The 22,336-nt window shown below is 38.4% G+C and overlaps 1 protein-coding gene across 3 annotated transcripts in view; it reads right to left on the minus strand.

Annotated features, from left to right (window-relative positions):
• Positions 1-22,336, minus strand: part of FYB1 (FYN binding protein 1) — a 68,734-nt gene that overhangs the window by 33,986 nt on the left and 12,412 nt on the right. For 2 of the 3 annotated variants that reach the window (XM_054810316.1, XM_054810314.1), the window contains exon 2: positions 10,462-11,611. In XM_054810316.1, coding sequence (XP_054666291.1) covers positions 10,462-11,611 — 1,150 coding nt within the window. Of the gene's footprint in view, positions 1-10,461; positions 11,612-17,381; positions 17,514-22,336 lie in introns of those variants that run through there. The other variant, XM_054810315.1, reaches the window with a different exon arrangement.

Genomic DNA, 22,336 nt, shown 5'->3' on the forward strand with positions numbered 1-22,336 from the left:
TGTATCACAGTACCTTCCATTTCAAGTTCACTCTGATCACGCCTACTTCATCGTAAATACATAGCAATAGACATTTGTAAGAAAATCCCTTCCATAACAAGGCAGTCTCTTGCACATACAGGGGAAAAACTATTTCTTAGCTTCATATCCTAGAAAGCAGACCACCTCCCTCTTTCTTTGGCTTAGAGTATGGCCTTTGGCAAGACCTTAATCACTTTGACCCCTGATGGAGTGAGCTACTGATGAGCTGTTGACCCCTTCTGCTTTTGTTATTGTAAAGAAAACCTGACAATGATCAGCTACTGCAAGGAGACTCCAAACATTCTGCAGGAAAAAATGCCTGGAATTTTAAATTTCTTAATAAATTTATTTAGTTTGTATAAAAAAGGACTTCATGATTTTTTAAGCAGTTACACAGTCAACAAAATGCTTTTGAGCTACTCCGCAAATGCAACCACGTTTTTCAGTTTTACTGTAAAACACTTCACCATTTCTGCATGCAAGATCGGGGAAGGTTTCTGGGTTTTACAGAGGGTTTGCTAAGAACCTGCAACAACATCTGCAGCAGCTGATCACCCACTTCCTACTTTATTTGTAACTTGCAGAGAGCTGTTCTCTGCTCCCCTTCCCTAACCAGCATACTCTTTTAGATAAAAGCCATGGTTTCAGATTTCACAACTATGCTGCTTTGGAGCTGCTCGAAGTAAGCAGGTAAACTTAGAACATTACTGAAGCTCAGTGCTTTTGATAATGCTGTTGTCAGACGTACCGTAACAACAGAGACACAAAGATTATTTGAGACACTGCTCATGTCTTGAAAACAACGGCCACAGACAGTTTTTGATTATTGCACACCTTAAGTCCAGACCCCACTTTAAGAAATGCCTGGGTACAATCTTTTTTTCTTTTCTTTTATTCTCCTCATCTGTCCTGATTCTACTTCCAGATAGATGGTAAAGCTGCTTTTTCAGCTTTGTACAAAGGAAATCACCTCCCAAAAAAGGGGGAATTTTGGAGGAGGGGAAAAGGGGAAACTCCATTTTAAGACTACTTCACTGATTGTTGCTCATACATCATGGAAACATGATCAGAGCAGATGGAGAATTTGTCATTTTTTAAGCAGAACTTCTCATTGATCGCAATTGGATAATGTTTCCAGAGCAGATGAACAGACTACCTCAAGGGTGTTTCACGTAACACTTAAAACCTATTTAATGCCTTATATTCTCAAAATGACATGGAGATGACATATTAAGACCCAGACCACATTTATGGTAGGGTTTTTTTTCCCATTCTATGTGAGATTGAGGAGACAAACAGATGAAAGACAAACAACATGCAAAAGTGAGCATCTAAATCTACATTTAAGGCTGACAGCTGAAAAATATTAAGCATACACACAATTTTACTCCTAAAAGAAAACTCACAGGTTTCATCCAAAGTACTTTGTTACATAAAAACTCACGGAACTGAGCCTTATTTTGACTAAATGTGAGGTTAGATATACAGAACGCTTTACCTGAGCAGTGCTGACTGGCACGAGGAAAGTGATTTCAAACTACAGATGTGTAATCATATGCAGAAAGCTATCCATATCTAAAGGGGACCACAAAATTAATTCCCGATTGAACTATAGGTGAAACTTTTTATTGTCTGATAAAAAGCTTTCATTATTACTTCTTTTTTAATGAGAAATATTTATAAACGTAGGCTAGTTAATTTTATATTGCCCGGTATCTTTCGTATGAAAGAAAGAAGAATGGCAATTGGAAGTATTCAGAGATGAAGGACATGTGAGATAGCAATAGTTTAAAATAAATTGTGGTAAATTATTTATATTTGAAAGAGAAGCCAAAAGAAAATGCATACAATGATGCAAAGGCAAGCAAAAGAAAATGTACCAGAAGAAATTTCCTTAAAATGTGACTATGTGTTTCCTAAACCAAAAAACTGATGAAGGGGTTGATGATTTCATAAACTTATTGTTCAACCTGACAAAGAATTACATCATACATAGCTTGCAATTGCCGTTAAAAATTAATCATAGGAGTATAAACACTGATATACAAAACATCAGTTGCATAAAAAATTCCCATGCAACAAAGTCTTGCATTCAAATAGTGGCGTTTTGCACATTTTGTCTTCGGGATCTTCAAACAAGGAATATCACTGTTCCAAATGCACACATTTTAGGCAGGTTCAGTTTCAAGTGGAAACTGATGACCTCAGAAATGTTCATTAATAAAATTAAAGTTTTAGGATAAAATTGTTAGTATACTGTTTCAAAAGCTTCCTAACATCTTTACAATGAAATGCTTAATAATTTATTTTTATCTATTAGTATTGAATATTTACTTTAGTATTTAATAATTAAGATCAAAGCTTTCAGGAATGACTGGCTGTTTCCTGTAATGAACTATTTGGGTGACTAACTTAATTAGTTTCCTTATTAATTTGTGCATTGTTACCTATGTAATGCAACAAAATGGTAAAGGTTCATTAAAAGTGTTTCTTCCTGTGAACCAAAATAGGTCTAGGAAATGAAAAGATGAAAATACTTGCTGCAGTATTGTATATATTTTGTCAAATTCAAACATTATGCATGCTGCATAGTTTGACATCTTTGAGCCACTAAGAAAATATTATTTAAGCAATATAGAGAAATTAAGACTTCACAGCTCAAAGAGAAATTTCAGTACATGTCAAACTTCAAATATATGAGAAGCATATGCCAAACATTCTTGTAATTATGAGTGAACAGACTACAAACCATTTTTTGGAGCTACTAAACACGAGATCTTTAGGGTTCAAGTTGTGTTCTCCAATAATGCTACCAGCAACGTGTCCAGAAATTCATCATCAATATTTTTGCATATCTGGGAAAAAAGTGTTGTTTTCTTTTTCCCAGCTTTACCATAAATCTGCCTATAAAATAATGTGATATGCCAGATATGGTTTATTGCTACAATTATTTGCAAAGTAGATTTTCAACAAAATATGTATCAACTTAAAGAAAGGAAAACTTTCAGCCAGTTCATATCATTCTTATGGAGCTCTAAAATAAAATTATTAATATAATTTATATTCACAATATTTTCTGGGATATGGACAAGATTCAGAATACTTACAGCTTTGGTACAGCAGAACTACTTGTGTACTGTGACCCGTGTAACGCAACCAAATGATGGAAGTTCATCAAAAGTGTTTCTTCATGTGAATTAAAATAGGTGTAGGAAATAACAAGATTTCAAAAACTAAAACAAGGAAACATAAGTAAGCAGAAAGAATTACTCAGCTCCATCAGTTTTACTTTTTATTCTCTCCTTTCTGTCACCTTCCATGATAAAGTCATAGCTGTCTGTTTTTTTTCCCTGCTTATAAATTCTCCTTTCTATCTAGTGTTCTCAACACTCCTTCACAAAGGCTCCTTTTGTATGTGGTGTAATCCCAAAGACTGCTTTCAAGCAGATCCAGCACTGACCCTGCTGGAGGGTGGACAGTGGATTCTAATACATCATAACACATCGGGTGTTTCATTCAGTCCTTTGCAGAAGTCCAGACCTATGGAGAGAATATGTTAGGCATATACTTTTATTCAAAACAGAAGTGGCCTCCAAACAATTCAAAATGCATGTCAACGTTTGGTTGGAATTGCTAGTAAGTGATTGTTTAGCCTTAGTCAACAGAATTACAAGTGCATTCACATGGTTTATCTTCAGAGTCCTAAATTCTGCATCTTAGATTGTGAAGGCTCTGCTAAGGAATGATTATGCTACATCCCATTGAGTCAGCTATAGTCGACTGCAGGAATGACTCTAGAATTCATATGTAGATTTTAACAAGTGCATACATGAGAAAAATATATTTCTGTGCCTCCATACTATGATATTAACAACCCATATGTTATTGGTAATTTTACTACAATCAGAGGATCTGGAAGGGAACAAGTGTGCCACATAAAGCCTAGCAAAGAAAAATGGAGATATTTAGGGGAAGACCTATGAATGTATCAATTACGGAAACTATGACAATTCACAACTGAGAATGGTGGTTTATTGATGGATACATTTTATTCCTTTTTAACTAAAAATATACCGTAAGTTATTTGAAAAATATTGCAGACTGTTGTAGCTAAGGAAATAATCAAGGGCAAAGAGCTTAAATACTAATTTGCAATGTTTTTTGTGTACTTTTGCTTCCTAATGGACAACAGCAAATTGTACCCAGAACAATCTTCTGCAGGGAATACTAAATGTTGGTTTCCCTTGAGACTTATTTTATCTATAACTTGGATTAGATCTATTTCCTTAGGCAGATAGAAATATGAATGAGAAGTTATTTATCGGGAAGTTTACATTCATTTTTAAATTGCAGTGATTTATCTTTTTCAGTGCTGTAAGCCGTACTAGCAGTTTAATTTGTTGTCTTGTCCACATATTTTAGTAGAATTATATGGTGAATCCTTGAACAATTAAAGCTAATCCTTCAAAAACTTTAGTGCGGCAGGGTTTCCTCTATAGCATTAAAATTCTTTGCTGTGGAGGCTCTTAAAAAAATCTGTAAAATTTTCTCTCTGACTGAGGCAGACTTAAAGCATGTGTGCACTCTTTGCTTATTGAAAAATTTAGTCTTACATGCATATTCTATAATTATAGTGCATGTAATTATAGCTGGAGAATGAAGATGTGAGCAAAAAGACTGAGGGAAATTTAATTCAGCTGGTATTTTGGAATTTATAGGTTGAACTGTGTTATGGTTTCAAAGATGGCCAAAGAAATAATATTGCAATTGGAAAGGAATTCTAAGCTCTTTTTTGAAACTGACCTTATACCAATCCCATGAGTGGGACAAATCCTTTGGGATCAGACCCACACAGGTGATATCATTGTACTTGTACCAAACTAGGTACATTGTGCAGGATTTCATACGCTGTGGTCTGATTTTCATGATAAATGCACAACTTTGAATATATTTCAGCTGAGCATCATTTTTCAGTTCTAGGAACTTCAAAAATTCATTCTCCTTGTTTCTCAGAGGTGTAAAATATTTCAGTATAATTAAAGAAGAATCCTTCTCTCACTTTCAGAGGAGAGAGAGGAATGTCCTTAGAGGAGGGCTGAAGAGCTTTTACGGTCATTTCCACTAAAAACTTTGTACAACTACTTGTCCAGATTTTGTAGTTCCTTTCAAGCAGATCCAGCAAAATTAAGTTCTTGGCAGACCTGTGTGATCATAATTTCAACTTCACTTCCATAGTTTTCAGGTAAGGTATGGGAGACAAATAATAATAGACATCAATATCATGAAATCTATTAAAAGACTAAGTAAAAAGCCTTGAAGGTGTTCAAATTCCCACAAACAGTCTCACTTCATTACATTTTTGATATAATTTAAAATTCAACATTTTAGCTATGTATAGCAAAGTCCAGGTATTATGTTGCACATAATTATCATGCTATTCTGAAATTATAATTTTGACACTTTCTTGAGCTGTACAGGGTTTTATGGCATGCTATAGTTCACCTGTGCAAACAGAGGCATCACATCATTATGCTACCCTCCCCAACCCTGAACAGTATTGTCTGATAACATCAACTACTTTTATCTTCATCTGTTTTAGAAGCAGATGATTTATCTCAAGTTACAATTCTTTTTATCCTCTTGCACCTTAATACCGAGCTGTTGCATAACTTTATCCAATCTAGCACTGAGGTAAAAAAAACCAACCTACATTGACCTTTTAAGTCCAGATTCTGCAGTAAACAGCCGTGACATCCTGTGATAAAAAAATCCCCTCTTCTTTATAACTCTGGAAGCTGCTGTTTCATCTTGCGATCAAGTGAGAGCAACAATTGACTGGTTCTAAGAGGCTTTGCAAAGACAGTTAAGACATTTACTGTCCTCGCGAGTGGTGCTTGTTTGTTAATTACTTTGCCAACAAAGTGTTGTGATAACTTTGACAATACACCTCAAATTTTAATTCCTCCTTTCTCTCTGGTTGTCTTACCCAACTCAAATGTCCATGTCACTGTGTGGGTACACAATCCATCACGGAACAGAACCTCAACAAGGACTGTAGACACAACCATTACCCAAATTATAAACTGTGAGAATTTTCTTACATGTTTTCTTTTCTCCCATATTCAGTACAGTTTCTTCTAGTTCCTCCCAATGTGGCTCCAAATCTTCTCCCTAGCTGAAGCCTCAGTGTTAACCATTCACGAGGCATGCAGAGGTGTTTAGAGTGCTAGGGACTCTGAGCCTTCAACTGACTTTATGTGGGTGGCCATCTGTACATGCACGATCCCACTGAGGTCAGCTCAGGTGCAGTGCTCCTCTGAAAGCAACAGTACTGCTGTGGCCTCACATGGAAAGCTGTCAGCACAATTACTTTGCTTCTTTTTCTAATCAAGCCTTGTTTTCACTTGTGGTGTTTATTATGAAACAGTATCATTAGTATTACTTTCTGAATCTAGAAAGCACATGCATCTCATTTATTCTAAGCTGATGTGCATCTGATCCACCCTCAGGGAAAGTTGCTGTAGTGGGACATAATGTAGGAATTTACCAGAGTGCCATGGTGAATTCACGGGCCCAGACAGGAATTTTTTAAAGACTGCCTTCACTGGAAAATAGTAATTTATCAATAGTCAAACTTTCCTCAGCAACACACTTGCATCTGCAGAAATTTTATCAAGAAAAGTTTCTCAGGGCAAGGTGAAAATTTTTCATCCAAAGCAAGGCCAACACAAACCAGCATAGCTTAGTATTCATACAGGTGTGGTATGCAGTTCAAATCCTCCTTACTTACGTTGATAAGACTGCTGCATCTAGGGTGAGTCCTTCAGCCTCTAACATTTAAAGTTATTTCATGACCAGTGAATAATTGATTATGAAAAAACAATAAAGCAGCTTTCATGGGAAAGGGTAAGAACCAAATAAAAAGGCGTGAATTGATACTTCTGAGACAGCTGAGTTCAAACTCCTGGTTTAAATCAGGCAATAAAAGGTTTTCTGCACCCCGGGCACATGCCCCTAACACAAGTATAACAACTGCCATGTGTGGAGCTTTTCTCTTCTTAAAGGACAGCACAGTCAAACTTTTGCCCTAGTACAGATCAAATCCCCAAAGGCTAGATCTCAGAAAGCTTTGTTGGATAGGAAAACCATTTCCATTTGCTTGTTCTTCTTTTTACTCAGCACCTGAATCACAGCAGCAAATTAAGCAACTAAGGCAAGATACTGTTTATCAGGGCAAAGTAATGAGCAGGAAGAATTTGTGCTGTGGGGGTGGCATCTTCCTGACATGACTTTGATTCTTGAAATGACAGTTAAAAAAAAAAAAAAAAGAAGAAAACAATTCAGTTTAACTGCCTTTCCAAAGCAGGTAGGTTTTATCATTTGAGTTTAATGTTCCGAGAAACCCAGCAGCGATGAATAACTTTGTTGAGCTGAAAACTAGTTTGTTCAGGATTCACTCTAGAACACCTGGTCTCTCCACCGGAACTGTTCTATGGAGAGTTCTGGCCTCAAAGAAATGAGCTGCATTAATTAAAACCAAACAGAACATCAAGGTCTACATGCCAGCTCTACAGGGGAACGCTAAAGTTCAGGGCCACTATGAATAGCTTCGTATTGATGCCTCTTCTAAATCTTTCAGTCTAGTCGTGACCAAAAGATGGTCAAGTAGAGAAGACCATGTCTGACCCTTCTTATTGTATTTTGCAACATGTTTGGAGAACAACCTGTACCACCACACTGGGCAGCTCCATCCTTAGCACCTGTTCCCAGTGCGACTCATCCAGGCTGGAGGCTGCACTAGTGCTGGTCAGTGACAACTGGAAATCCTCCTTCTAGTAAATGTTCTGGTATTATCCTTACAGCTCTGTTCACAGTATTAATTTTAAATACATAGGATAAATATTTCTAAGCCTCAGTTTTAAAAAAAAGGATGAAAAAATGCTTTGTGTCTATAACTGCATGGGAACCAGAAAAAAAAAAAAAAACAAACAAAAAACTGAACCAACCAAATAAAATAATTCCTCCATTAACTACTTACACTAAGAAAATGTATTTTTAAAAAAATTAATTGCAGTTTTGGGTGTTGCCAGCCTTCATAAGGATTTCTCAAAGTTCTAGGTAGCAAAGCTCTTATTGGTTTTGTTTAATCAAAACATTTGCTGGTGTCATTTGCTGCAAATGCTGCCTTTCCATTTTGAGACTGCTCTGGGCACTTGAGTAGAGCCGGTCATGCTGAACAGTGGTCTATGGAGAAGGGAGAGCTGCTCAGAGTGTTGTAAATTGGCATATTTATTTTAAAGAGATACAGAAATTTACGGATCTGTCCCTGATCATGGATTTGTGAGAACATTTCCATAACTGTAGAATAACACAGGAAAATCAGAATATAGCAGCTAATAAGAAAGGACATTTTATGTTCCTGATATGTTCCAAATTTTTGAATGGAATTAATAATAACAGAATATACAGTTGCATGCACACGCTGTGGTTTTAGTGTGGCTTTTTGTTGGTAGAGAACGGCAGTTCTGAGCTTTTTCATCCGGTCATAACCCCTTTGAATATCTTCTGTCTCTGAAAGACCAGTCTTATGTGCATTCAAAACTGCTGAAGCACAAGCCATACTGCATTCTAAATACAGAAGGCACATGGACAATTTTTGTATCAATTAAATTACATGAATGTACCCAATGTACTGCACATGTACCGTGTGGAGTTATTCAGAGCATCTATCGTCAGCTACATCAAACATCTAACTTTAATGCTCTGAACACACTGTTGGGCATCTCCCTCTCCCACTGACTAGACTACACTGAAAATTTAAGAGTCTAAATTTGCTCTGTTTAACTAAATCTAAGAGAGGTGGTTAAGGCAGACTAATTAAGGTGAAATGCCCCTCATTATCAGAAATTACTTAGCTGTGTGTATCACCTGACACAATTTGTTGCAGGACATAACCAGTTAAAATTACTTGAGCTTAAAAAATATATGTGAGGATTAAATATATTGTTTGCTTCCTGAGCTCAATGCAGACAGCAATACATAAACAAAAAAAAGAAATGAATTAAAAAAAAATTAAGACAATAATAAATTTTTATTTCTGACACTGTTTCTCTCATGCACCAAGATCAAGAACAGCTTTCCTCTGGAACCATACAACTTAAAACTTGGAATTTAAAATGTGATCAGAATTTCTTATGCAATCATAGTTCCTCGCACCTGGTGTTAGAAGAAAAAAGAGAAAGCCTTCTTCAGCCACTATAAAATTTGTAATAGAAATGTGTCAGTTGTCATCACCCATTCCAACTGGAGTGGCTGATTTTTACTTTTTCGAATTGTCACAAAGTGCCTAAAAGCTTTGGAGGAAAACCTTAACCCAAAAATTTGAAATACAGGCGATTTAAGGGACAATTAAGGACATTCAGAACCTCTGCAAAACTGATCTCTCCTTCAAGGAGGTGACAGTGGATTTGTTCATCTAACTTTAAGATACTACATTTTACATGAGATTTTTAAGGGCATACCTTGAGTGCCTCAGAAACAGACTATATCGTTGTTGCAACTTACGTGGTGCGAGGAACCTGTTGAAACAGAACTCTTTGTTGGAGTGGAGTCACAGCCAATTTCTTTTTTTCACAGGGATTTGTGTCCTCCCAATATTTAAAATGTATTCACACACAAGACCATCTCAAATTTTAACTAGTGAAAGAAACCTAGTGACAAACCTTAATATTCATGCCTGGATGATGACCATCAGAAAGTTCAGAGTCTTGGTTCTTAACAAAAATAGTAAGGCAGAGAGGCAGGTGCTACTAACTGCCACACTACTTAAATCATGCAAACCTAACAGAAAACATTAAGTCCAGGAGATGCTTTTGGATTCTGGATTCAGATCTGGGTATAAAATTGATGCAGCTCCATGTAGAAACAATTGATTCTGTAATTTTGCATAGTGTTCAACTTTCTAAACAACTTTAAAACATGCTGGGATTAGTCATTGTGAAAGGCAAAAAAGGGAAAGAAAAAAGTGTGGTTGTAGTATATAATTTTGATGGCCCTTAAGCTATGCCCAGAAAGTTACTGTCAGGAATAGGACACACAACATCAACATCTCATTTATAGGAAGTCAGGACTTAAATGTCTGTTGAGAAAAATATTTAAACTCCCTGACACAAGTTATAGCTACATCAAAGCAGTTTTGAAAAACAAATAAACCCAATGCAGAAAGCATTTATCCTACACTTTATTGCTGAGGGAGGGAGAATATAATTTTAATTTCTGTCCTGTATGGAAGAGACACATAGGTTAAAGCTTTAAGGGGTTGTCTGATGCACAAGTCTTATGTTAGTTCTGGACAGAAGAGGGGATTCCACCTGAAATGAATCAGGCAGTAAATACATAAAAAAGCAAATATCCAAGAAAGCAAGAACAGAGAGGACTCACTGTCTTTTGGGCTGTTCTTCTGGAACCTTTCCAGGTCCACACTGGGGGGTCTGCTGGGCTTCTGCGGGGGCTGGCCCAGCTTGAACAGTGGGGGCAAGGCTTTCCTCTTGGGTGTTCCTGAGTTCCTGTCCCCATCTTCTTTCTCTTGCAATCCACCTGATGGCTTTCCTGCAGCAAGTGCTGTATTCATTTTATGGAACTTAGGAGGAGAAGAACCTGATTCTTCCTGGATGATTTTGTTGAGAAAGATGTTCCTGGCAGCACTCATTCCTTTTTCTTCAGTTTTTTCCTCCGTGTTTTTGGGAGTGCCTTGAGATGAGCTGGACCAGTGGCCAGTGGGCTTCAGAGCCATGTTAGAAGAATGACTGCCTGCAGCTTCTGCAGCAGAGTTACTATTTTCATCCATTTCCTTTGCTACTTTAAATGAGTGTATATTTGGTCTAGGCCCTGATAGTCCTTTTTGCAGAAAAGCATTTTTATTAGAAGTGTCTTCATTGTGGGAGACCTCCTGGTTTAGAGAAGGTTTCTGTGCAAGAGGTGGTTTAGAGAAGGGAGGTTTGGGCTCATTTTCTTGTGTTGCAGACATGAACTTTTCCTTAACTCCAGTTACTTTTGAAAATGTTGGTTTTACCTCATTCTCCTGTGGTGCAAAATTTGGATTTGGTTTTGTTCCCAGAGGATTTTTTTCTTTCTCATGAGGAGCAGAGTTAAGAAACTTGTTCCCTGCAGGTTTTGGATACAGAGGCTTTGGCTCTTCTTTTGCCAAGTCACTGGGTTTTGTGGGTGATTTAGTGCATCCAGCTTTTCCATCATTTTCTCTGTTAGCTGCTTGAAGCTGAACTCCAAACCTTTGTGCCACTGGTTTCAAATATGGAGGCTTTGGATCCTTCTCTGTTTTATCATCAGTTGACGGCTTGACCCCCAGAGGAGGCTTAGGATGAAGAGGTTTGTGAAATGTACTGGGTGCTGAAGTAGAAGTTGCATTTCCTTGACTTGCAAATTTCTCAAGTGCTGCTTTCCTTGACTGTAATCCTGTTTGGATAGGTTGTCCTGGGACTTTGAAGGGTCGATTGTTACCAGAAACGTCCTCTGTGGAGCTGTTACCCGCGTTAAATTTCGCCATGAGTGACTTCACATCTGCCTTGCCATCCTGTAAGTATAAAGAAGAGAAAAAGAAAGAGCAGCAATGAGAAAGTCCCTGTTGCAATGTTCACACATACTGTACTTTAAAGAGTTTCCTGGTCTGAGGCTTTGTAGTACTGCTGATTGGCTGTGGAGATATTGTAGCACATCTTCCTGTAAGGTTAGAGAAGCTGAGCCTTTTGCTATATCCTTGCTGTGGTTATACAATCTTTTAAAATTTTCAGTGCAGGTACTGCTTTTAGAGAGTGGTCATGCAGCTCCTTTTGGGCATACTATAATTTCTGTTTATTTCTGGAATTGGGAACTGAACACCTAATAAATATAAGAAAATATATACTACTTAAAAATTGAGGTGTGCCTAAAAATACGTGTGTCCTGCAGTGAGAAGCATAGACAGTATTAGAACTGGGATTATGTACCAGACTAGCGTTATTCCCGCCAGCTCTTTGGAGAACTGCAAGTTCCTTTGTGAAAACAGAAATTGTTCTGGTTTGGTGTGTGTGTGTTTCAGTTTTTCTTTCCCTTCTCACCAATTTTTTTCCCTGCTGTTCCTCCTGCTCTCAGTTTGTCCTTGTTTCTCTTCTTCATTTTGTATCTGAAAAAACCTGTGCATGTGTGGATGGAAAATGAAAATATGTGGAGGAAAATAGGAAGAAATGGCAATCAGTACACCCAAATACTGTCAAAGATACTTAAATTCTTGGGGAAAAAACCCCAACAAGTAGAACAATTCCAAGTGGATAAAACCCAACTTCATTCAAAAATGTTTTAATTGGTCAGACCTATTCAATAGCTTCCAGGACAAGTCCTTAATATGAACTGAGAGCAAAAACTCAATACATTTGAATTCAGTACAATTACAACACACTGCAGTGAAGGATGGGGGCAAAGAGGAGAGAGCTGGTGCCACTGCGCTGGTCTGGGGCCGCCTTTGGGTTCCAGGAGCCCTCTGCAGCCCGGAGAACTGTCCCAGCCCACAGTGGCAGGAGGGGTGCAGCTGCGGCAGATACGCTGGCCTATCTGATTCACAACTTGTTTAAGTGGGGTCTGTCTTGCGTGGCGAAGTTAAAATGTTAGACTAATGGTATAAAGCAGGGATGTTACAACTAGGAGGGGCTCTGAATCATTCATTTGGAAACAGAGGAGTATCACTACAGAGCACAATAAATAGGGATCTAAAAAAAGTTTTAGAGGGAAGAATAAACTGTGTCTTCACTCCGCACAGTTCAGTGGGTACTCAGTAATTTTTTTTTACTTCATTAACAAGAGCTTCTAAATGGGGGTCTTGCTCCTTTTGCCTTCCATTTGATTGTATCACCTTACAGGAATTGCCTGTTGTATTGGAATAGTTTTACCTGTGACTTCTGCAACTTAAAGTTACGTTTCCCAGTCATTCAATATCACCAAGACGTTCAGTCTTTCCAAACTGTATTATACTATACAGTTACTTACAATAAATGCAGCCAAAACAAGAAGGACATATATGAAACTTATCCCCATATAACCATATTGTTATCTCTTTTGCACATATAGGGAAGGGAGGAAGTACACATTTACTATGGAGATTATCAGGTTTAAGCCATCTACTGCTGGTTGACATGTATGCACTCATACGTGCACACACACAATTACACTGCAGAGATACGTATATGTATCAGTAATCATTCAAGATTTCTCCCACAATAGCTCACAAAGCACTGATTTTACCCACTTAAACAGAAGTTTAAGCTAATTGCAATGCCAGAGAAAATAACAAAGCCTTTTGTCTCTGATCTCTCTTGACTTTGTACGAATGCATGCTTTTCTTTTTAATTTCTGTAGCAAAATCTAAACCATCAGAGATACTATAACATTAACTCAGTGTCTGAAGTCTTCAGAACTTATAAATTACAATCTCATTAGCTACTTGGCCAACTCAGCAGCTCATTTCTTTTGAAAGTAATGGCAATAAACTGATTCTTCTGCTACCTCTTCTATTTGAAATTTAAGAAAATGTACTGTGTCAAACTACAGTAATGTGAATGTTCTGGACACAAGATATTCAGCATGTAGACCTTTTAGAAGCTGGAACTGTGGCTCTGAAGAAACTTTTTTTGTTATGCTATATGGTTTCTGAGAAGTTTTCTACATCTTTGTAATAGCAAGATCAATTACATTCATACATGCTTTCAAATGCATTCCCTACTGCCATGTTAGGACTGCCAATTAATTTCTTTCAGTAAATTCCTTCCCAGTACTGTGAACAAACCTTGCCCTAGTCATGCAGATTTAGAAGCTTGTCCAGACTAAAATGCTCCTGGGCATGTGGAAGGGTTTACAACCAGCAATGCAGTCTCTCTCTATTACCTACAGTGAGTAGTAAGTGGTGAAGGTAACACTCTGAGAATCAGAAAAGAGTAAGAAACTGTGAAATCTTTCTGCTTCTCTTTAATGTATGTCACCAGTTCCTGCTTTCATAAGCTACATTACACTAGAAGCCATATTGTGGATTCTAATGTACAACCTGACTGGCAGGTAGACAGATGGGTAACAGGGAAAAAGAGAGTATCTTTTGGTTTTGGCCCTACTTATAATCCCCACAGTTTCTGTGTTTCCCTTCCCAGAAGTGACAGCAGTTACCTATTCCGTTAGCACATACAATAGGTTGCAAGTTATGAAATGGGAACTTGAAAAGATTCTGAAATGAGATTAAGTTCACCCTTCCCCCCCTAAAGTGAAAAGTGCCAATGGGACAGAGGAGTCTCATGCAAGAAGTACTTGGGTTATTTTCTGAACTTTCTCTTTGCACCTATTGGGAAAATCATTGCAAAATATTTTGGCTTTTCAGCTTCTGATCTGAACTGGAAGCAGCACTTAAGGTGCACAGTACCATTTGCTTTGAAACAAGATGGTTGCATTATTCAAATGTGTTTGCTCAAATCTAGAGCAATACCCAGGTTTTAGTTCCCGTGCCATAGATTCATCAAGGAGATTTGTATAAGCAATGCTTTCCCAGCCTCCCACTGCCTTCAACAGAGACACTCAGATACCAAGATACACTTGTACAGAATTCTTCCACAACTAGATCTGAATTACACGTCAGTCTAAACAAACAAGTACAATTCTCTTTAATTTACAATATAACTGCACATTTCTTTAGTGTAATGAAAACACAAGAAATATAAAGATTCCAACTGTATTCTTCCTGAATTTACTGTGAATATTCCAGTCTTAACTAGCAGCCTGATAAAAAACTTTAAAAAATTTATTTATTTTGGCATAAATATGCTCTCATTATTTACTTTCCAGTCTTGGTGAATCCAAAAGATCATTTCACTTCAACTTCTCCCTGTGGTTGCTCTTTCTCCAAACAGTAGCACTGGATCAATTAAAGGAATAGCAGATGTGTGTGCGTACAATCCTTAATTAAGCAAATGTTAAGTCAAAGTAACTGTTGACTGTACAAGGAATTGTGCAATTCTTCGAAATACATGCAGATCTGATTTATAAAGGAAAAAACCACCATCTTTTCACTTCTCATCTGTAAATTTTTCCTTTCTATTCCCAAGTGATAGGGTCTAAACAGGCCTTTTGAAAACTCAATCTTTTAACAGAATCAGATCTTGATGAGTTTGCTAGAAAGTAATGAAATAAACATTATAAAGCTATCCTTTTAAGAAGAAAAGTGTGTATACTCATGAATTCTGTAACAGTGAATTAAACACAGAAGCTGGTAAACACAAAAGGAATTCAACTCTAACCCATGGACAGGATATAAGGAATAAGGAGCTGGATAGAATAGGTAAGGAAAATGACATACGAAAGTTATAGAAAAATACAGATCTGAAAATAATTTGGCAATATAGAGGTCTGATTTAACTTCTACTGAAGTTAATGGATTTGAGGGAATTTAGGTGCTTGCACATGATGCTAGTGCCATTTTGAATTTCTTATAAATTACTGCTTGACTATTTCCTTTTCCAGACAGAGAGACTTCAGAATTATCATTATGCAACTTTGTTGTTTCCAGAAGAGATCAGTTTCCAAGTTGCTTTTCTTCCCTTGAGTCTCATTATAACTACTAGTTAAAGACAACCACCTCTAATAGAGAGTGCAGCATTTGGAAAGTGGAGTTAAGGTGTTGCAATACTCTGTACCTATGAATGTAAGTAGCATAAGTATGACAAGAAGGCAGAAAGACAGCATCTGCACAAACAAAAAGGCTTCCTAATACAGTGATTGGTATACAAGAGAAACAAGCCCTCATCAGCTACTAAATAACGAAGAGTCAGGCTATTCTACTAAGGGGTTTTTGTTTTCTTTTTCTTTAGGATGGAGAGGATAGACAGAAATCTAAGGGATTCCCTGGTGAGAGGCTGACAGCCTCCATGTTGTCCTGAAAACACCGTTTCAAACATCCCATTAACACCAGCAAGACAAAACCAGCACACTCATGAGGACATGCAGTTGACAAAATTAGACAAGACAGTGTTCCAGCCTGATCACTGTATTCTGTATCTTTTCCGTTATGCATTCCTCTACACCTTTGTCATCCCTCTCTTGTTACTTGTTCTTATCTGTTATCTAATCATAAGACCAAACACATCATATTGCAGGAACATGAGAGGACAATATAGTTCATGCACTCCAGGTCAGTTTGAGATCAGGCCTAGTGAAGGCACAGGACTTGAGCAGAACAGTCAGATGATATTCCAGCTTGGTCCCAAACTATTGCTGACACAGCCTATGCATCTGTCCATACATGGTCATCTCTTCATCCTATGTCCTGATAAATTCAACACAAAGTTTCACTTTTATTTTCTTGCTTCTTTTTGGTACCTGTCTACATCAAAATCAGAAAAACAATCAGCCGTTGGCCACTCAGTCTTCAACAACAGAAGCCTGGCAGCTTCAATTTTCCACCAAGAACTTCATCCAATAAAACCAGACTATCTAATATCCCTTTCTGAAAAAGGATAATGATTTTTTTTAACATGGCTTTATATAAGCACAGAGTTTCATGATACTTATAATTTGGACATTTAAAATTATTTTTCTCAGATACTAATCAACAGCTTTCACAATAATGTAAATTTTCTAGCGAGTCTGCCCAGAAATGAAGCAGACAGATCCCGCTTCACTCAGAACCCTATTTATGTATAGTGTATACAGTGACTGCCTTGTGAACATCTTTGATTTGACTACGGTTATTCCACTAAAGAATATGTAACATCTCCAAGTCTCAAGGAGGAAAAATTTGAGTTCCTGCTACTGAAAAGTTCTTACCCATATTTCTAGAATTTCAAGATCCCATATGATTTTAAAGGAAATTTTGTGCAGTTTTAAGCCGTTGAGTACCATACTGACTCATCATTGGAAAGAAAAGTATTTTCCATGACCCACTACTAGAAAAATACATACACTGATATCTCAATCCAGAGTATGGTATATTAAAAAATACCCCACCCACAAACCAACCAGCCGCAAATAATGCAAAAGGAATTACTAGAAAATAATTGCCTTTAAGTGATACCACTTCTGTTATTCTTCAGACTGCAATGGTTATTTAAATTAGGACTGCTTTTAGTAAAATTTCAGGGAACCAAACACAACACTTTGAGAGAGAGAAAAGTCCATTTTGGCAGCTTGGCATCTTTTTAGCTACACAACTAGTTGTAAGAAAAATCTACAATTAAAATTTCCAGTTATATGAGGTTATATGTAATACCTTGTACTGATTCTATTTCCCCTGCAATATTGCACATTTATTTCTAAGACAAACATGTACAACAATTTACCTGGATTCCCCAAAGCTCTCCAATATTTTGATACAAGCAGAAAAACTACCTCCTTCAATGAGACAATCCACGGGTTTATCACCTGAACAGCCTCGTCTGTTTGCTAAGAGGAGTTCTGCTTCTCAGCAAGGGTTTGCATAAGAATGCTGCTTGTGGGTTTCATTATCATGATCAGTGGAGAAAACTGCTCTCCTCAGGATATTAGGCAAGAAGTGGTGGGGGAAAAGGGAACTAAAATGTGTTCAGACTGTTTTGCTGCTGCCATCAGCAGTATTCACCATGTGATATCTAAAAGTATTGCATTTAGCCCATATTGCAGAGTCCTGGGAAGCTATATTTATGCATACAAGCTTGAGTCTTTACAGAATAATGGCTAATGAAATGCGTGTGGGAATTACAATTGTAAAGATAGGAGTGGACCGACCTCTTAGGTCATCAAGTCTAGTCCCTTGCTGCCATCGAGAATCAATGCATTCAGTTCCACTCACCAGGTGTCAGCTAATGTGTTTGCTTGCTCCCACCTTTGCCAGTAGGATCTCAAGAGATTCCGCTGGCTGGTTTTTTAAAGCTTTTTGTATGTGGAGATATTTTTTTTTAAAAACTATGATCATACATTTCTTCTGTCCTTTTGCCTGTGAGTTCATTACATAAATCAAAGAATTTGAAGGATGATACAGGATAGGAAAACCAGTATTGAGAAAATAAGTTTCACAAGAAATTCTAAACCTGTGTTTGTGCTGAAGGTAAACCCAAACCATGAGGGCAGAACCCTCTACTACATACAGCTCAGTGAAGCTGCTGGAGCTCTGCACAGGCATGAGATTGCAGAAGAAAAATTGTGTGTCTTTGAGCTTCATAAAAGGTTGTTTGACTCTTCCTCATTGTCTATCACTTCTCCTTCTGCACAACTTAGTATTTTTTGAAACATTTTTGGATGTCAAAAAAAAGCATTGGAAATGCTTGATGTTTCCAGCTTAATTTTACAAAAACTTCTATTTTAGGTAGTTCAGAAGCTTATTAGAATGCTGGACAGATCTCATCTGAGATAAAAAACACTGCCACATGTTTTATATTTGCCACTTGCCAGTGATAACTATTTTTTTTTTGTTACATAACGCAGTGGTTTTGTCTTAGTGGGAGAAATGCTGTTCTTTATGCTATTCATTGTGCTAAGCACTATTTTGTATATAAAAATCATATTTATTTGTGAAAATAAACAATAACCATTGATGATAAAGCATTTATTATTAATATTAAGGCAGATTAGACTTTGTGACTGTTGCTATTCTATCTGGCGGTCTTCACAACTGCTTTAAAGTGCTAAATGTAGCAATATAGTCATTCTGTGTGGGTAAACATGGCTGCAAGAGTTTGCTCACGGTATCAGTGCTAGACAAATCATGCAATGATCAAAGAACGAGCTCATCTTTGCAACTCTGAATGCTAGACAGTTCCTGTCGTCTTCTCTTTCATCCAATACACAGAAATAAATATATCCCTAACTGATAGAATGCTACTGAGAATATAAATTGCAACAAACACAATGAAAATAACTGTTTATGCCGTGAAATTCCTGTGAAAGTTGCCCGTCTGCAACGTCTACCATATGCTTCTTTTTACACTTGCAGGTGCAACAGCTTCCAGGATCCTCTCTTATTTCCTTATTTCTGTGAAGGATGTTTGTGAGTGATTTGGGGGAATTAGCTATTTTTAAGTGAAGATAGAATCTGAAGGAATTAGTATTTTAAGGAACAGGACACACAAGCCTGAAAGCAGCTTATAGATATTTTGCCTGTTTTATTTTTTTACAAAAACAGCACCAGCAGCAACGAAATCACAAGATTATATACAAGCAAGACAAGAATACCAATAATGATGATGTTTTCTCATGTATAAGCATGACATTCCAGACTCATTGTAGACCAAACCCAGCATCTAAATCCCAGTATAGCAATAGTGTGTTACTGTTCCCATGTGCAACTTTTATGACTGCAGGTATTTTTTTTTATCAGAGCATTTATTCAGCTTACTGTTTCCATGTACCTTCAGGAAAAGTGGCTGCTTAAGAATTAAATTTGTCAAAAATAGAGAAAAGACAAAAGGGAAGAAAAAGGGCCCCACTGACTTTCTCTGCCGTAAGTGCTAGTCCATCTTTTTAAGGTGTCTTTCATCTACTGATGTTGTCCTGTGCTCTGAAGTGGTTTGAAAAGTTGGGCACTCCCATCTGAACACCTCTGGCTCTCCAATTCAATGCTCACAAAGAATATCATAGTCAGGATCTTGTTACCTCCACAGCTGTGTCAGTACCATTGTTAGAGGTGGTGTAAACTGCAGTGAAATGATACAAAATAAAGATATCTTTTATTCTTTGTTATTTTTAACCTGCTTCATTTAACTGATCTTAGTCTAATACATGATCCTAAAACAGGTGAGACAGCATAACAGAATTAGTGGTGAGTGAGGGTGGGAGAAGAAAGACAGAAATGATTGGCTGAGGCAGGTAATCCTTAAACCATGTATATATAGGGAAAAAAGTACGTGGGAGAGCAACTTTGGACAGGTGCATTAATATCATTAAAGCAAGTTTGACAATCTCCTTCCTAAGTCAGAATAGTGTTGCTCTGTATATCTGTAATATACAACACACGCAAATATGCGGAGTGGTCAGGAAGAGAAAGTCAGCGTTAGCAGAGTTTTTCACTGAAATTTCACTTCCTGCCTCCTCCTCACTCTCATGGGGCTTTTGCCTCCTCGTGGCAGACGAGGAGCAGCAGCAGAAATGACATTTCTCCTTTGATCATCTCTTCGTACAAACTTGTACTGAGAGACTTACAGTCTACCCGGTTTTATGCTGCTCCTGGGGGATCACATTTCAAGTATGTGAACCTTATCAGAAGGCAAGGCAAAGAGCTAGCAGTCCTGCTTAGCAATGCTGTGCCACTACCCAGAGTCAGGAGGTCTGGGGAAAAAGTGCCACCCTGCCACTGCAGTGATCCTGCTGCAGTATCACTTTGGAAAGTATCTGATTTTCAGTAAAAACGTGATATTCCTGAATACTGGCAGGAGCTTCTACCTGCAATTGCTACAGCATGTTATGAGAACAAACTTTTCTTGTAGTGTCAGCCTATGTTATCTTTGTGTCTGCAGACAGGGCTAGACTTCCTGAAAAATGTGCTGTTGCATTTCCATTGGGCTGCCATTCGAAGGTGGTTTTAGTATTTCTGACAGAATTTGATGTGGTCATGAGCATATTAGCAGCATTCTCTTGTGTCCACATGCACGTCATCCTTACAGGAACAACTGGGCTTTGCAGATACTGTTTCTGGACAGCTGATATGCAGAATTCCCTGAAAGCTCCTCAAGTCACTGGCTGTGGCTCTTTTAAATTGTCATAGTTCAATTTCTATAATCTTATGACCATTGACTGTCATTACTATATTTATATTTGTCTGAACAGGGAGTGAACAAATCTGTTTCCACTATTCATATATTTCTATGTAAGAGAAAGGTAGAATAGGCAAATTCAAGAAGTCGTCAAACGACCCTGGCAGTCTCCTTACCCTAGCTGTGCTTTTTGAAGGACATATTTCTGTCACGAAGGAAAGCCCAGCATGCTGCAGAGTGTCACAGTCAGGTGCATGTTAAGCTCCTGGTTTTCAGCTTGGGTGTACACACTGTAATAAATCACTCCTTCCAGAGCACAGTCCTTCCTGCAGACATCTAAAGCTGATGCAAAGCACCTGCCATACAAAACAATCTTTCATGCAAAGAGCCAAAAGTCTTTCTTTTTTGTGACTTGACCCTAGAAGTACAAAAGCTCACTCACGCAGGGGGCGCAGATTAAGCAGCTTTTGAATTAGGCTTTTTTGCCCTGCGTGCTGTGCCGTTTTTGCCAATGTCAGTGCTTCTGTGTTCCGCCTCCTGTGTTCAGCGGCAGGAGTTCGGAGGGAATTGAAAGCAGCACGGCAGCAGAAAACACTCCAAATAGACCAAACAGGAACACCAGGCACCAGAAAACCCCCTCAAAAGCTCACAGTTCACTGTGGTGGTTGAGACCTGATGCATGCAGACACAGTCCTGTGAAGCACAGACTGGGAGGACTCACAGAACTTGCTACAGCACTACTAGCTCTCACATCCTAACAACTTGTGTCTCATTAAGGGCTGCAGCTGATCACCAGTGGTAGCTTAGATGATTTAAAGAGCTAAATTGCAGGTGATGTGTATGTAGTTGTGATGGCTGAGTTTGCAGCAATCAACCCCTGGCTGGAGGCAAGGGTGGGGGTGTGTGCATGTGCGTGCGTGCGTGTACAGAACCTGGTGGCCATCTTGGGCAAGCGTGCTCTCTGTCTCCCTCTCCCTCTCTCCCTCATTGCTAGAAGCTGTGTATGAGGGGAAATCCGTAGAGATAGGGGTGAGAAGGAGGATGGAGGAGCATGGCAGGACTAATGGGAGCTAGGCATGAATGGTTTGTGTTGGAAAAGGAGCTCTGGCAGCTGGGGATGGTGGGCAGCCCTTTTACCTGCCCTCAGGATGTTGTGCCCCTCAGCAATGGCCATGCCTGTGGCCTGCCTTCCCCTGTCATAAGCTTATGGGGCTCTGTGCCTCCCTGCTGGGGCTCAGCCTGTCATGGAGGGATCAAAGTCTGGCTGGAGCCAGTGCAAGCCTGAGAGCATGGGGGTGGCCATCTTAGCAGCTGCTGTCAGCAGCATGCTGGCACCCAGGGAGAGGAGAAGAGAGGGAGCCTGCACTGGGGGAGGGGAGATTGGGTGGGAAGAGAGGGAGGAAACAACTTTCTCAAGGAAGAAGTTACTTCAGTTTCCTCGCCATATACCCTTGTGTAAATGGTTGGGCAGGGGATTATTCACTGGTCCTTCTTCCCTTGGCATCCCCCCAGATACTGATACCAGGAGGAAGTGGAAAAGCAAGAGGAACCGATAGATTTAGCAAAACGTC

This window comes from Grus americana, chromosome Z (genome assembly GCF_028858705.1).
Source record: "Grus americana isolate bGruAme1 chromosome Z, bGruAme1.mat, whole genome shotgun sequence".
In the NCBI taxonomy this organism is placed as follows: Eukaryota; Metazoa; Chordata; class Aves; order Gruiformes; family Gruidae; genus Grus; species Grus americana.